Source organism: Corvus cornix, chromosome 3 (genome assembly GCF_000738735.6).
Source record: "Corvus cornix cornix isolate S_Up_H32 chromosome 3, ASM73873v5, whole genome shotgun sequence".
NCBI classification, from domain to species: Eukaryota; Metazoa; Chordata; class Aves; order Passeriformes; family Corvidae; genus Corvus; species Corvus cornix.
In genome coordinates, this window is record NC_047056.1 from 32193381 (window position 1) to 32209136 (window position 15756).

Here is a 15756-nt window from a genome sequence, read left to right on the forward strand (position 1 = left end):
AGAGAAATTAGTCAAAGGTACTAATCTAGATACAGTGACATACTTAGTGTCTCAAAACTTCACAGTAGCTAAAATACAACCATGATAAAACATACCTCTAGGAGAAACAGATTTGTAAATACTAAAATCAATGTATTTGCATGGCAGGAACACTAAGCAGTACTTTAAGCTCTTGATATATTTTTAAAAAATTGCTTATTTATAAACTTTGTTAAATTACAGGATTATGCTTCAGAAACAGTTTACCAAGGGAAGTAGAAGTGTTATGTGCTTCATTACTGTTACCAGTTGATTCTGCTCCATTGTGATCCTGCTCTGTTCCAGACACATTTCAACCCAGTTTATCCATCACAGTGATATCAGAATGTCTCCCAAGATTTCAATATGAAATATGATCAATATCTAGCTTGTGTACGTGTTCTAAGTCATATATAAAGCCAGGCATTTTCCTCTGTTAAATCTTTCACCAACTGATTAAGTCATCCTGCATCTGAATGAACTAATGTAAGTGACTTGTGCGGAGTGGCACCTCACTGGAGAACTTAAACTGCAAATGTAAAAACCTGAAGTCCTCTGGCTTCAGAGAAAAAATCTGAAAAGTATTATCCACCATTTTTTTTCCCTAGCTGACTTTGCAACATGCATTAAATGCATACATCTTATTTCTGAATTTTAATATAGTTACTTGCTTTGGGCTATAAAACATGATCAGCTTTTCCTCTGCTGAACTTACATGACGTGTATACTGTGCAAAGTTATGTTGTTGCAAGGAAACTTCTGCTACATTTCCAATACACTGGTGTTAGTGCACATAGAAAGGTAGCCACGTTTTAAAACACCTCTGCAATGTAATGTGCCTGTCTCTGACAGAGAAGCTTTGATAATGCAGTAGAAGCCTAGGAGAAATAAAATACTTATAGATCTGAGTTAATCTTTTCCAGGCAAGATTTTGTTTCCTGTTTAACACTTACTGGTCAGTTCTTAGTGCTCTCTTTTAGTGGAAGAAAAAAGAAGACCGTCAAAAATTAAATTCTACCTCTGTGTCAAGAAATCCAGTTGTACTCAGTGGTCTTTTTTCTTCCAGCACTACTGTAGCAGAATTTATAGCCCAATCTTTTACTAAATCTTTCTGGTTCTCGTTGATAACAGGCCTATTATAATCCTGGCTGTCATCCACTCCAAATACCTGAAAATGAAACAAACCATTACATTCATTAACCCAATACCATCCTTATGCAATGTTCAATGTTAATGGATGGATGGTGGCATGCTGGATAGTGAGTATAAATAAGTTTTACTGTATTATGCTTATCTGTCACCTTGGTGCAATATAGAAATTAAACAGAAGAAACATCTACAGCAATTTAAAAAAAAGTGGAAGTCTACGTCAACATTGTGAAAATTCAAGGCACTGCTAGTTGAAATGGGCAGATATGAAAAAATGACACTTTGATGAAAGGAACAAAAGATAAAAGCAAAATCACTGTAACACCCATTTTACCAATTAAGGGAAAACCTCAATACCTAGAACCACGAATTTTTCAGATTTTTGCTATTATCTAATGCGAATAAGAAATACAAATGCTTATTGAATAATTTCTCAAATACAAACAAAATTTCAGTTTTTCAATTGTTAGGGACTTAGCAGATGTCAAAAGTCCACCAGGTCTCATGAACCATGTTGACCCATCTCATCCAAGATGTGACCTGGCATAGTTCTTTTACTGCTTTTTCCTAATGGTGCTTATAATCTCTTCCGCTTACGCCAGAATAATTTTCCTGTGACATTTTAAAAACATTGCTCAGAAAAAAATACTAGGAAAACATTATTACCAAGGCAATTTAGTAATAAGAACTTTAGTAGGAGAACCACCATTCTGTTTGTCAAATTTCTCATGAGCCACAGAAAACAAGGAATATGAATTGCTTTCAGAATTGATGTATGATCAAAGACATTTTAGAAAATATTTTGTATCTTGGAAACATCCAATTTATAAAATTCGCAAATTTCTGCCTAAGAAATAAATTCACTACTTTACTACTAGGGACTTAGACCTTAAAAAATTACAAAACAAAGTGAACCTCCCACACACATTAAAACTGTTTGCCAAAAAGTAACAGTAAACATCAAAAATTGTTTTCTCATCTTCACAGATGTTATCTTCCCGTAACAAACACTACTAGTGCAGAATAGGAAAAGGTGTACAGAATTCTTTTTTCTCCAAAAGTGTACTGGAATCCAGTTTTTCACAGCAAAGCTAGAGGACTGGTTTACTACAATTCTGAACAAGGTTAGTGTCTTCAAAATGGATTCACCGCTAGATGGCCACAAACCATTACGTTGTCGGCTTCTGAGAAGCAGACAAAGGAAAAAAGAATAGTTAAGCACCCTGTCATTCAACTCCTTATGCTCTTCCAAACATACACGAAAACCTTGCTAGAGCATTACTACATTTAGACCTGAGGAAATTTTATCAAATGCATTGGATTTTTATTTTGCTCTCATGAGAAAAGCCTGCTTTTTTGACATCTTAAAATTCAGGCAGTGCTCCCCAAATTTTCAATTTACACATAAATCATATCTAGAGTCTCGGGATTAGAAGTTGCTTAACAGTATTTACAAAATATTTATTTTCTTTTTTTAGAAATAGAGTGTTATAACTTAAAATTTTGCTTTCATGATATACTTTTGATTTGTATGGTTGTAGCAATTTCTGAAGATGGAAACCAGTTACCACCCACTGACTCCTTTCTTTGAATATATCAGTATTCAGCAGAGACTTTTTTCTTTGTGTACCATAGTTCCATTGATTACAGAATTTTACATGTTCTTTTAAATGAAAATAAATTCTGGTATTATCATATAAGCCCCGGAAGGAAAGTATGAATTCCACACTTCCATATCTAATCAGGACTAGAGCAGCAAATTGCTGCCTGTAAATTGCTTCCTTTTATCTGACAGCACATTCATTTACCATGTCAAATTTCTTTACTTTTATCAGAAATAACGCCTCTTTCAGTCTTACCTTTTCTAGTACTGAACTCCTGTTTAAGCAAACTTGGTTATTCTTCTATTACTGAAATGACTGCAAAACCAAATTTGAATATTGCCTATTTTTTTTCTGTGAAAGGTAATATGGATATCACCAAGACCCAAGTAATAGCACTCATAATGTTCCTTCTCTCTATACACTGTGGGTATCAGAGGAGATAAGCAAAATATTTGGGGACAGTACTATTAGAAAGAAAAGTAAAACATCTTCTTCAATAAAAGTATATTTTTGTACTACAATGTCATTCTACATTTGATGTGTGCGTGTCCTAAGTTCCACTGCTATACAACTGCAAAGCTCCTCTTCTCATAAGAAGAGATGCACATAAGTGTGATGTAGCCCAAAGACTAAATTTCAGAATTGTGATATTTAAAAACCGCTTGAAAAGATTGTTACTAACACATAATTAAGAGTTTAAATACTAAAACTACCCACAAGATAAAACAACTCATGTTAAGTATTCGACAAAATTTAGATCATTACTTTCACACCTGTCACACACCTGCAGAAAAGCAATAGTATCAGAACTTCAGGATTAACCAATCCACATACTTCATTTACCAGATAAGGAGAATATATCCTCAACAGAAACAGCCATGAAAGTTTTGGCTGGAAATCATCTCTTTACCATTTAGAAAATGCAACTTTTACTTTCTGGGTTGCTACAACATGGTACGTGGGCAAAGGGGGGGCTGTTGTGACTGCAGCCTGAGTGGATAGAGACTTCTATCTTCCTACAAAGACTAGATTACATTTTTCAAGGCTTCCAATTCTTTAGATGTTTCTGTTCTTTAGATATCTTCATGACTGCAAATTCATTTAAGGGAGGTCTAGGAGATAACTTAGTCAAACCAAGATAACTTAGAGGAAATGCTGATGAGAAATATTGCTGCACCTCTCACTTATTTAGACAAAAAGACTTAAGTTTCTTTCTGTAGAGCTTCTATTTGTCAGGAGCAACTATGAAATGTATTTTGATTAACTATGTTTTGGGGAAGAAAAAGATGAAGCCAGGTTCCACAATCAATAGAGATTTGGACACACTGAGCAGTTTGAAAAATGAGAAGCAAGCCTTTATTTTTGATAAAGGAGGTAAAATATTCTATGTATTAATCAGGACATTTTGAATGGCAAGGGAATGATGACATGCTGTAGAAAGTCAAGACCTGTCTATGAAATGTTCTCAACATAGTTTTGTTTAACCTGCAATCCAGTTGGCCTCTTAAGCAAATGGATTAACAGGTGATACAACAGACATTGTCCAACTGGGGGAGCTCAGCAGGGGCTACCAAGATGGCCAAGACTAGAGCATTTTACCTGTGGGGAGAGTCTGGGGAAGCTGGACTCGATCAGTTTGGAGATGGGAAGGCTTTGGGGTTACCTAACAGCAGCCCCTCAAGTACTATGGGGAGCATATCAAGATGACAGCCAGGCTCTTCACAGTGCTCCACTGCAGGGAGACAAGGGACAACTTACGTAAATTGAGACAGGATATAGAGAAAAGTTTTTTCACTCTGAGGACAGTCAAGCAAGCTTGCCTAGTCTCTGCCCAGGTAGGGCATGAAGACCCAAATGGATGAAGTCCTGGGCAACCTGGCTGACCTCAAAGCTTCCTTGAGCAGGGTGTCGGACTAGAGGTCTCCTTTCCAAGTCCTTTCCAGCTTATGTGATTCTGTGCTCCATAATAACAGTGAACATATGTAATAACTTAGCATTGCAGGTCTCCTAGTGCAAAGTCTTGAGAAAGCCCCAAGTATCCTAGAGCAGTAGGGAAAAGGTGAGCTCCTGGAACATACTTTCCAATTTCAAAGCAGTGAAGTAAGTCCTCCAAAGATCCCCTATGAATACTCCATTTACATTCTGCAGTTCACCCAGTAAAACAAAGGGACAAACCAGCAGGCTTAAACTATATCAAGTCTCAAAGCACTATCATGTTACTTGATGGAATGCAAACTTGCCCTGAAAAAATACAGAAGGATAAAATATGCAATAACTAATGGCAAAACAATTGTAGCTTAATGAGGATATTCACAGATTTCATCACTTTATAGCAGCAACAGTTTTTCCAATATTCTGAGAATATAACCCTATCTACATTAACCAGTAATTGTTAAAATTCTTCATCCAAGCAAATCCAAGAATTAAAAAAGTCTATCTAACACAATAAAAGCAAGGTGCAACTCTTGTAAGAGGTACTGGAATATTTTTGGAGACAGCATGAGTTCCAGGACCAAGCCTGAGCACATGCCTTGTTCTCTTTGGCAAGGGCTAATTTTGTAGAAAGCAGAGTACTCTCTTTTGGCAGGTCATATACACTTCCCTGTGACAACAGCTCATGACTCACCTGCTCATCATCATAGCTGCAACACAGCTCTAGCACAAGCTAGCTTTAGTGATCAGGAATTGGTCTTGTTCACTCTCCCTTCTCCTGCCCCAAAGTAGAAGAATTAATATTTTTTGTAGCACAGAAGAAAGGTGAACATAATGACTTTAGAATAAACTATCGAGATGATTCTTTAAAACCACAGAAGTCGGTTTTCTTTCTTGATATGTGCAATACTTTCAAGAAATTAAAATAAAAACTCATCAGAAAAAAATAATGGCAACAGAAACCATTATCTTCTGAATCAAAGGGAAGACAATGGTTTGCTAAACCCACCCCACCCCTACCCACAACCCTCATCTGATGTTCTCCGTATGTGCTTTTCATAAACTTTAAAGTTCTCGACCAAGAAAAAAACTTTTTCCAGTTGTATCTCATTTAGATGCTTTTCAAAGTTCATAATACCTGGACTTTATATCTGCTTTACCTTTAAACTATACCATGGTGTAAGACGATCACACTGCAGTTCTACAATACTGTAACTATTCAGTATTTAATGACCACAGAGCTAGTTCTTCATCCAAATCATTACTGAAGATACTAATATAAATGGAAAAAAAGTGTAATTTGAGACTTTTAATAGATCTGTTCACTCAGTTTTATAGCAGATTATGTATATTAGAATGGGAAGATCTGAGAATTCTATCTAGTTTTAAAATTTTTAGTTTACAAAGTTTCCCCAGTAATCTTATTGCTGAAGTCTTAATGAAAAGGATATGCAGTAATTACCAATAATATAAATAAAATTAACAGAAAATCAACAAATAGGTAGTAAGAATTCTAGTCACAATTCCTGCTCATTAATGATGGTATTTGAAAAGTAAAATTATTTCAATAATTCTTTTTCTATTCTTTCAGCTCCTAACAACAGTCAAGGACATAATCTAGAAACATACTTGAAAAAGATCATGAGTTGAATGCTATTAATTTCAGTGTAGGCAATCTGTATAAAAGGAACAGAACAAAACCCAATGACAAGAAAGACAAAAGGGAATTCCAAGATGAACAGTTAAAAAAAATAAAATCAAAGCAGAGCAAGGGTAAGGGACAAGGGGCTACACTGTACAGTGCATTAAAGAAGGATCATGGCAAAATAAACAAGGAACAAATGATTTCATTTGAAATAAAGTATTTGTCATTGTAAAGTGATGGGAATATAAATTATAATAGCAATTATGTTTCATAACCTTTTAGGGCAAAGGAAGATGATGAGTATATTTGATTATCACAGGAGTCAAAAGTAGATTTCAGAAACTGAGCTATGAACTGGTAAGAGTCAGAGCAGCAAAAAACCAAATTAAATAAAAAAAAGGGAAGGAGTATGATTTTGGAAATACAAGCAGGATTTCAGGATTTGAGCACAGTTTGGGTGTACTAAGAAAGAAGAAATTGTAAATAAACCACACTCAGAGGATGATTGATTGATTGATTGATTGATGGCAAGAGAGGATTCCAGAGAGCAAGGAAATGGAAGAAGCTTCAGATCATCTCGGCAATGCTGCATTTAGTGTTCAGACTGAGCTCCTGACAGTTTTTCCACAGAAGGTAGTTCAGGCATTCATAATACACAGTAAATTGGTCATTTAAAGTCAGCTAAGGATCACAGAGAAAAAACAAAAAGCAAACATTTTTTCCCACCTTTCAGACAGCGAGATAAGAGTGCAATGCCTCACTTCACTTTGTGTTTAGCTACTGCATGAACTGTGTTTAACCAAGCTGCTTCTGAGGACTTTCCTTTTAATAGTTTTTGCTTGTTCTTGGCAGTTATCCTGGCCATCCCAGGCAAACAGACTGTGTTCTGTGCAGGGCATATCTCATGAATAGCCATGGAGTTTCACAGAAGCTGTTTACGTCATTTTAACTCTATATTGAAGTTACAGACTCAGATGCAAGATGCTCTGGTATAAGAAAAGCCACATAAGCAAATGAAAAGGATCAACGTGCCAAGTCTAAGAGCTTCCTCTTACCAGACACCAGTTACATATTTACATGCATACGTATTTTGTCCCTGTTTGCTACTGTGAAGAATTAATTTTCTTTAGGATTCCAAAATAAAAAGGAAGCAATAAGTTTAGAGGCTGTAGAACTCTTTTCCTCGTAAGAAGAAAAGATTATAAACGTCCTCTGAACTCTTGACAAAATTTATAAGCTCAGATGATTGGATAGGCTTCAACTGGTCTACTGCTTTTTCAGCACTGTATTCATAAAGTAGTCATTCTGCAAACAAGACACTCTGTGGGACTCAAAGCGTTGCTCCCAAAGAAACTGCTGAAGCAATGGTAAAAGCAATTAAACCCAGAGAGTGTGAAAAGACAGGAGACCTGAAAGCAATTTTCTGAAAATAGATATATCTATCTTGGTTCCTTAAAATGTCCTTCATTGAGACATACTGAGATTTTTTTGTCACCTAACTTACTCCCTGCCCGTTGATTCTTTTCAGGTAGCTTTTCCACTTAAAATACGGAAAAAATTGCCAACAGGAGTTCCATAACATGTATGTTATCTCCATAACAAGGGGAATTATAACAATAACCATCTGCAAGATAATTGATAAATTAAAAAGAGAGAAGACAAGATTTGGTATACAAACTTTATGAACGCTTAAAGCAACAACAATAAATCACTCAAAAGTAAACACTCCTTGAAAAACACATTAGCCATTATTATAATGTGGTATGAATAGGTACACCCTGTGAGCAAAAAGAATAAGGAGATTCCATTTTATAATAATCGTCTTTCAGAATAGATTCCCATTCATACCCATACTCAAAAAAAGTCAAACCAAACTGAAATAAGTATCATGATGAGCAGGAAGACCTAGAAAATAAAATTGGAAAATGCACTGTCTACAGCTCACACCAACAGTTTTTCCTCTGTAATTACTATTCCAAAGTTTTAAAGACGAAAGAAGAATCTCTCTCACGATTGCGTCAACAGAATAAGATTTTATGTAAATTCATTGCACAATAGATACTCAAATAAAATCCAAGGTGATAGTCTGCACATTAAAACCAAGATCTTTACTATTAGGGCCTGTCTATCTACATACAAAGACTTTAAGACATCGAGAATAAGGAGTTTGCATTGAAAACAAAATCATTACATGGTCACAGTAAGTCTTTTGAAGACGGCAGAAGCATGGATGGAGGTTTGATTTTGATACATTTTTTCAAGTCTTCTGTTTGGGAATCAATATGAATCAGTTGAATTTCCGATCTAAATTTACTTTGCTGATGAAAAAATCAATTATCTATCAGGAAATTTACATGAAAATAACATAAATCAAGTAAAAAATTTGGGGACCGAAGAAAATTTTAAGCCAAATGTTTCCATGTGCATATGAACTGCTGTAACATTCCAGATTTCCTGGTTAGCTGATGGGACTTGAAACATTCATATAACCTCAATTCTATCCCTTCCTTTCCCTTCCTTTCCCACACATGCATAGAAGAGCTTACATCTGCTATAGTAAGTTCTACAAAGTATTTCCATTTTTAAATACCTTAAAATGAAACTGGCTGAAGAAGACAACAAAAAACCCTACGCAAAACAAACAAGGAGCCCTCAAGAACTTGCAAAAAAATCACTGAGTTGCTTTTTATTTACTGCAATAGCCTCAAAGTATTTAATATTCCAAACACATGTAGAATTATTTGCACATTCATTTATTAATATTTATTACTGGCAGTACTTTGCTTTATTGAAAAAGGGAAGTCATTAGCATGATAATTTGGTCTCTTTATATCAACAAAAAAAGGAAGATGAACTGCAGAAGCATCATTTTGAATTCTTTCATCCACTGACAGACTTACCTTTTCTGCGGCATATGAAGATTTTTTAATGCGATATGACTGCTGAGAACAACTTGCTTCTAATAAATTTGATTTATTTAAAAAATGTAAAATGGAAAGAAAATTTACAGCTCAGAGATAAAAAGAAAGCAATTGCTAGGAGGTAACAGAAGAAAGCACTGAACCCATCTAAAGAGCAGGAAGGCTGGATGTAAAGGAAAAACAAATCCTACAACTGTGCCCGATTTACTAGTGTATTTTATATGGTAAAAGTAACACTGAAAACATGTTCTAAATTAAATCAAGATCCTGAATTTGTTTTATTTTATACAATAAGACCATTATTCTGTTAGAAAGAGTTGTGGCTTTCTGATGCTATTTGAGTAGAGGATATTTTATGCCACACGTGTTCAAGGTGGGCTTTGTGGTATGTAAGAGCAGATTGCTCTCTTAACACACATTGATGAAATTGGTGTCAATGCCAATTTTAAAAAGAGCTCTATAAGTATAAAAAGATATATCCATAATCTATTTTTTCCTCCTGTTATTAATATATTTATTTTCTAAACCTTAGCCTACTAACCAATTCATACTTCTCTATGAATTTAAGTGACATTTGAACACCTGCATGCAGAAATATCATTGGCTAATGAAAGGACTTTTAGGAAGCAACATTTAGTTATTTTTCAAGTATTCTCTATTCATAAAGAACATTAAGACACAACCATAAATTCCTACTTGCATCTTCTTTGAATGTTTACAACTGAAAATTATCTGCATATGTACTGTATTTTTTCATCTTAAAATAAAATATTTTTTAAAAAAAAATTCAAAATGCAAGTTTGAAAGCTGTATAAGACACAAGCCATAATGTGTTTGAAACCTTTCATTTTAGGTAAGTAGCAGACATTCACCCCAAGACAGGAATGACTGCAGATATATGATTACACCTCTCTGTTAGGGAAAAGAATCAAAATTAAAAAGCTTTTCTCTGTTACTTATGAAATGTCTTCCTCTTTCTTTCTAATAATGCATTTTTCTCACATTCTTTTCTCAAAAGTCAGGCTTTAAAATGGTTGAGAAATAAAGGTTCTGTCATTTGCTATTCTACTCCTTTTCTGTTGAAGTGACAATACTTTTTTCTTAGAGGCTGAAAGAGCACCAGAGGAAGAATTGGATCCTTAGCAATCTAAATGAAATGAAGATGCTGAATAAGCAGGGCAGAATAGTTTCTAGATTTTTAAAATCATTTCACACAACCATCTACTTTTCTTGAAACTATTTCCTAGAATCTTTAGTAAAAGGCTACATTAAGCAAAAATAGTACTTTTGAAGGAACTAATAAAGCTCGACATTAAGATTTTTACTCCCCCTTCTTTCGAATTACATAGATAGATGGGTGTTTTCCTTTTTGTTTTCTGAGAATTTTAACTTTGATTTCCTGCATGTTTCTCTTGGATTCTTAACTCAAAGAAACATTAATAATCCCACCCTGATTTTTTAAAAGTTAATACTACTCTTGCATTTGTGGCTTGCTCTTATGTTCCTTTCCAGGGAAAAGAGAAGAAGTAAGGCTAAGGCAAAGAATGAGTCACACTTGGAAGTAATCTTTGGATATTTTGGTCATTCTCACCATTTTCTCCAATAAAAGGGAAAAAATACTCAAATCCAGAAGTACTTTATTCCACTGAAAATTCTTCAGATAAACCACACACAAATTTTAGCACCATTCTAATATAAATTGCTACTGACAAGACTGCATTATTTGTGCAAATGTTTTACAAAGTGATCCTTGCTATTTGTAGTGCATTTTCATCCCAATCCTATCAAATTAAACTCTTGAATTATCAAACTTTTGACCCAAGAGACACCCTTAAATGAGACTCAATTGAGCAGACATGGTAACTACTCAGAAAAAGGACTGACTTGCCACCAATGAAAGAGTGGTTATACTGAAATAACTGATAAAATGTAAACCAATAATTCTCTTAAATCCTCAACAAAGAAGCACAGGAGTCAACAGGCTAACAAAAGTCCTTGTCTTATACCTCACTTAACCCCCTTTGGCAAAGTAAGATTATCCAAAGCACTAGCAATTTAAAATAGGAGGGAAGCAACGCTGAGCTCAGCTGGAGGACGAAATTTTGGCTTCCATTTGGTTTAGTTTCTTTGTTGGCTGTTCTTCTGCACTTCATAAAAATAGTATCATACTGCTTTCACATTACCAAATCAAATAAGAACTGCATAGCAGGGCTCTTTGAACTGGGTGTAAAATACAGTGTTCATAAGATTTCAACACAGATGCTAAGTGAAATGATACAGAAGACCTTGAAGAAAAAACATCTCTGCTTTACTTCACAGTAAATCTTTAATACCTAGTGGTGACACCTTATAAGTTAGCAGTAAGGGAAATTTATGATACTCAAAAGCTTTTATATAACACTAAGATTATTAAGCAATAATTTACTATCTTCCTTAAGGCTTCCATTCACTTCCTGCTCCTGAATCTCTCCTGTAACAGGAGAGATTTGTTTCAAACAAAAAACTGACTTCAGATAATCTGAACGGGTACTGAAGGCCACCAAAAATTTGCAATTTTATTAACACCCTCAGGCACATGGTGTGATTCGGCATATGGCCAGGAGTTTGACTCAATGATCCTAATGGGTCCCTTCCAGCTCAGCATATTCCCTGACCATAAATATTAGTCAGTATTAACATTTTTATCAAGTACATAAATTGTCTATTTTCAAATGTTATTACTTTTTGTGGTTTCCAAATAAGCCCTGTTGAACAGCTATACTTAGCTAAAGCTTGACTTAAAAATTTTCTGATGCAATTTAGTTGAAGATTTATAATTTAAGAATAAAATGCAGAAATTTGTAGTTCTTTAATATTCACTTGCTTCATTTCGAATGCTTTTGTTTCTCAGTTGTTTTTTTGAATATTGACTCAAAGAAGTAAAAAATCTCCTTTCCAGAATCCATAAGAGGCAAAACTATTATCTTTATTACTTTATTGAAAGCGCTACCCTTTACTTTAATCCCTGTCCCCAAATGCTCCACAAATACCTTTTTAAAAGAAAACCGTCTATAATAAAATGTCCCATATCCCCACTACTTCAGAATTTTTTTAGACATGCAAATGAATGCTTAGATAATTCTAAAACAAGTAAGTGATGAATATTCTGTTAAATTAGCAAATCCCTAGCCTAGAATTGGATTGCAGGCATTCTACCACAGTAGATTATCTAGGAAAACACAACAAAACCAGAAAAAAATCCATTTCAAGAGTTATGTTAAGCCAAATGATTGAACATAGCTTCTGCTACCCATATTTTCCTGTTGAATCCAAAGAACAGTTATTTAACACAGTTTTTAAACTGCAAATACAATTTGTATTGTTATTTATATTTCTATTGTTACCAATAAGTAAACTAGGAAATTTACATTGTTATCATATAAATACTTCTGGAAAATTAAAGCATTTTTATACTTACTCTATATAACTGACACTGAAATTTAAGCTACTGTTACTGAATATACTTTTTTAATAAGTACAGAAAACATTTACAATCTATAGCTATATGATCATTTGGATGGAACCAATTTATATCCTGAAAACTAGAGACACAATAGGCTTTTAAGAACAATTGAGTATTTCCACAGGGACACAAACCACCCTCATAAAAATTAAATTATTTTTGGTGCCTAGTATTTTTAGAGTACTGAAATCTTTTGAAAACACATTAAAACTACCAAACTTTAAGAGAAGAGCTGTATGAAACAGGAATAACGTTTAGCCAAATGTCTGCTGCGGCTCTTAGGACATTCCATATTTCATCATTATAGACTGGTTTAGAAACTTGTGTCATTGCAGCAGCTTTAATAAGCAGAACTGAAGTGGTAGACTGCTGCCCACACATCACATAACACTTGTAACATCAGTATACATTTTAGGTTTCTCACCTTGTCAATCATTTTGCGGGCTTCCATTTCTTCAGAATTGGGATTTTCCAACTCAATAGTGTAAGTACCTTTGTCACTCTGGTCATCCTCATTGTCCTTTTCAGCAGCAGCAGAAATTTGTTGGCTCTTCAACTTTTTGTCCATCTCCTGGTTATGATTAGGCCTATGGCCAAGGCTTCCTGAACTCCTTAACAATGCAGCTTGTAAGGCAGGTAATGCAGCAGAGGGTTCTTCTGATTTCTGTTTTAGAAGTTTGGCATGAACACCATGTACTGCTCTGTGATGTGATGAGCTAGCTTGCACAGGTGAAGGGACTTTCTCTCCTGATGCAGGTTTCACTCTTTCAGCTCGTGCATGAGATGTTGGAGATGGAGATTCTGGGCACAGAGCTCCTACATTCTGAGAGAAAGAGTAAGAACGTCTCTTGCGAGGATGGTCTTCATCAAAAAACTCAATCATAAAGGCAGTCTGACTAAAACCAGCTTGCTCTTGCTGCTTTTCTGTGGAATGGACTTTCTGGTGTGTCTTTTTCAGCTCTGTATGATGATGCCTTAAGTGTTCTTCAAGTGCTGCCCGTTTACTGTAATGCCGGTGTGCACCAATATTCTCTGAATCACTTTGTGTGCCATCATCATGTTTATTCCCTACAGGCAAAGCAAAATAATATACAGCACAGTGAAACAAAGAAAGACCTCAACATAACATATACAAAAAAATGCAAGCAGCGAACTAGGAAGGAAATGATTTCAAACTGGATTTCTGTTTAGACTCCAACAGCTTACAGTACCTGGCTCTGCAAATTTGGTACAGTTCCTGGAAATGCCATCAACTTGCTACAAGTCAAACAATGAAACAATTTAGAAGCTGATCAGTAACAGCAGTGCATTTGAAGTATCCTTTCCCCAAGATTCTCATCTGTGAAATCAGTGACATACAAAAGCCAGTATTTTACCAGCTGTACTATAGTATGTTTTTGAATTATATCAATTTTGTTACAGAGCCAGTTGATTACAAATGACTACTGACACATTCCAGGCAGGGTTAAGAGGAAAAAGAAAACCTTAATAAAGTCCTTCAGACAGTGGAAAGAGAGCCCCAGTTCATATTGCTGGATTCCTCCCACATTTACAACAGTTTATCATGAGAAATGTCTACTTAAAATTGGATTGAATTCTTTATTACTCTTTCCAAGAAGAACAATGAGTTTTTCCATAATTCACTCCACTCAGCATCTGATGTGTGCATGTAAAATGGTTGTTATTACTTATTCATTCCACAAACTACTCTGAGATCTATGAATAAGGATTACATATTTCATAAATCATACACTACAAATGTACTTTGCAATGATACCTGAAAATGCACGGAAGGCTGGATACCTACACATAGTAAGTGCATTTAACACAGACCAACCTCCTGTACAATGAAAGTGTCAATGCTCCTAAGTTTTAGTTCAGTACCTGGGAAGGAACAGTTTCACCCTCTCTGAACTCTTTTGGATCAAGTTTTACTCATATTTTTATATATACATATATATGTATATATATATATATATGAGTAAAACTTGATCCAAAAGAGTTAAAAGAGTTCATATATATATAAAAATAAATAAATATATGTACATAATATAATTTCTGTATTTTTGATTCTCCAGAGGATAGACTTTTTTAACATTTTCTCATTTAAATTGTTAGGATATGCAGTTACTATTCAGTTAAATAGTAACTACATACTAGCTAATCTTACTTATCAGACTAACACCACTGAAAATACAGCTGAAATCCCAACTTACATTCCTGTTTTCTATTTATTAGAATCGTGCCTACAAAAATGATGTGATGATTCATATACTTCCAAATAATATTAAAGCAGTATCAACACCACAATGAAAGTCATGTAATTTTAGCAGTGGAACTTCAGTACAGAATATTATATGAAAAAGCTGAGGAGAAAAAAAACCCAATAAGCTTTGATTTTTAAAAAAAAATCGGTCTTCCAAGCACCTAGGTATATTTGCTATCTAAAAATACAACTACTGAATGAGAATACAAACAGCCCATAGGATATTACAAAATGCAGATATTTATTACGGCCATATGCGTCCCATAACTTACACCTCTTTCAGATGAAAATTAATCAGACTTTGAGGAGTTTCTGCCAGGAAGAGGCTTATAAGCAAAGCCCCTTCTATTTATCAAAGTGTCATGGCTAGTATGTTAAAGAACATTCATGAATCCAATACATTTACATGAAGGCCAAAGAATGTGATTTACAACGGAAGAAATAATATACTATTATCTTTATGCTAGCACATTAATCTAATTCTGCTTCCAGAATTTTATTTTTAGCTTAATTTGAAAGAGCCAGCCTTAGAAAGCAGACTTTTCATCAATAAGGCAAAGAATGTTGTACCCAGTCCCAGCTGGTTTAAGAACTAGACATGATAATGTTGCAGAGCCAAGGAAAACAAGAATTGTACGGTTAACCTGCTGAAATTAAAAACAGAAGAGAGACTTAAAAAGTTCATCAGAAGTTTTCATTCTGAAAGTCTGAATGGTACT

At 34.6% G+C, this 15756-nt stretch overlaps 1 protein-coding gene across 6 annotated transcripts in view; it reads right to left on the reverse strand.

Annotated features, from left to right (window-relative positions):
* The window catches only part of CEP170 (centrosomal protein 170), a 95620-nt gene that overhangs the window by 33421 nt on the left and 46443 nt on the right, over positions 1 to 15756 (reverse strand). For 5 of the 6 annotated variants that reach the window (XM_039568249.1, XM_039568248.1, XM_039568251.1 and 2 more), the window contains exons 9-10: positions 13196 to 13839; positions 1037 to 1186 (exon numbers count right to left, since the gene is read on the reverse strand). In XM_039568249.1, coding sequence (XP_039424183.1) covers positions 1037 to 1186; positions 13196 to 13839 — 794 coding nt within the window. The remainder of the gene's footprint in view (positions 1 to 1036; positions 1187 to 13195; positions 13840 to 15756) is intronic. The other variant, XM_039568250.1, reaches the window with a different exon arrangement.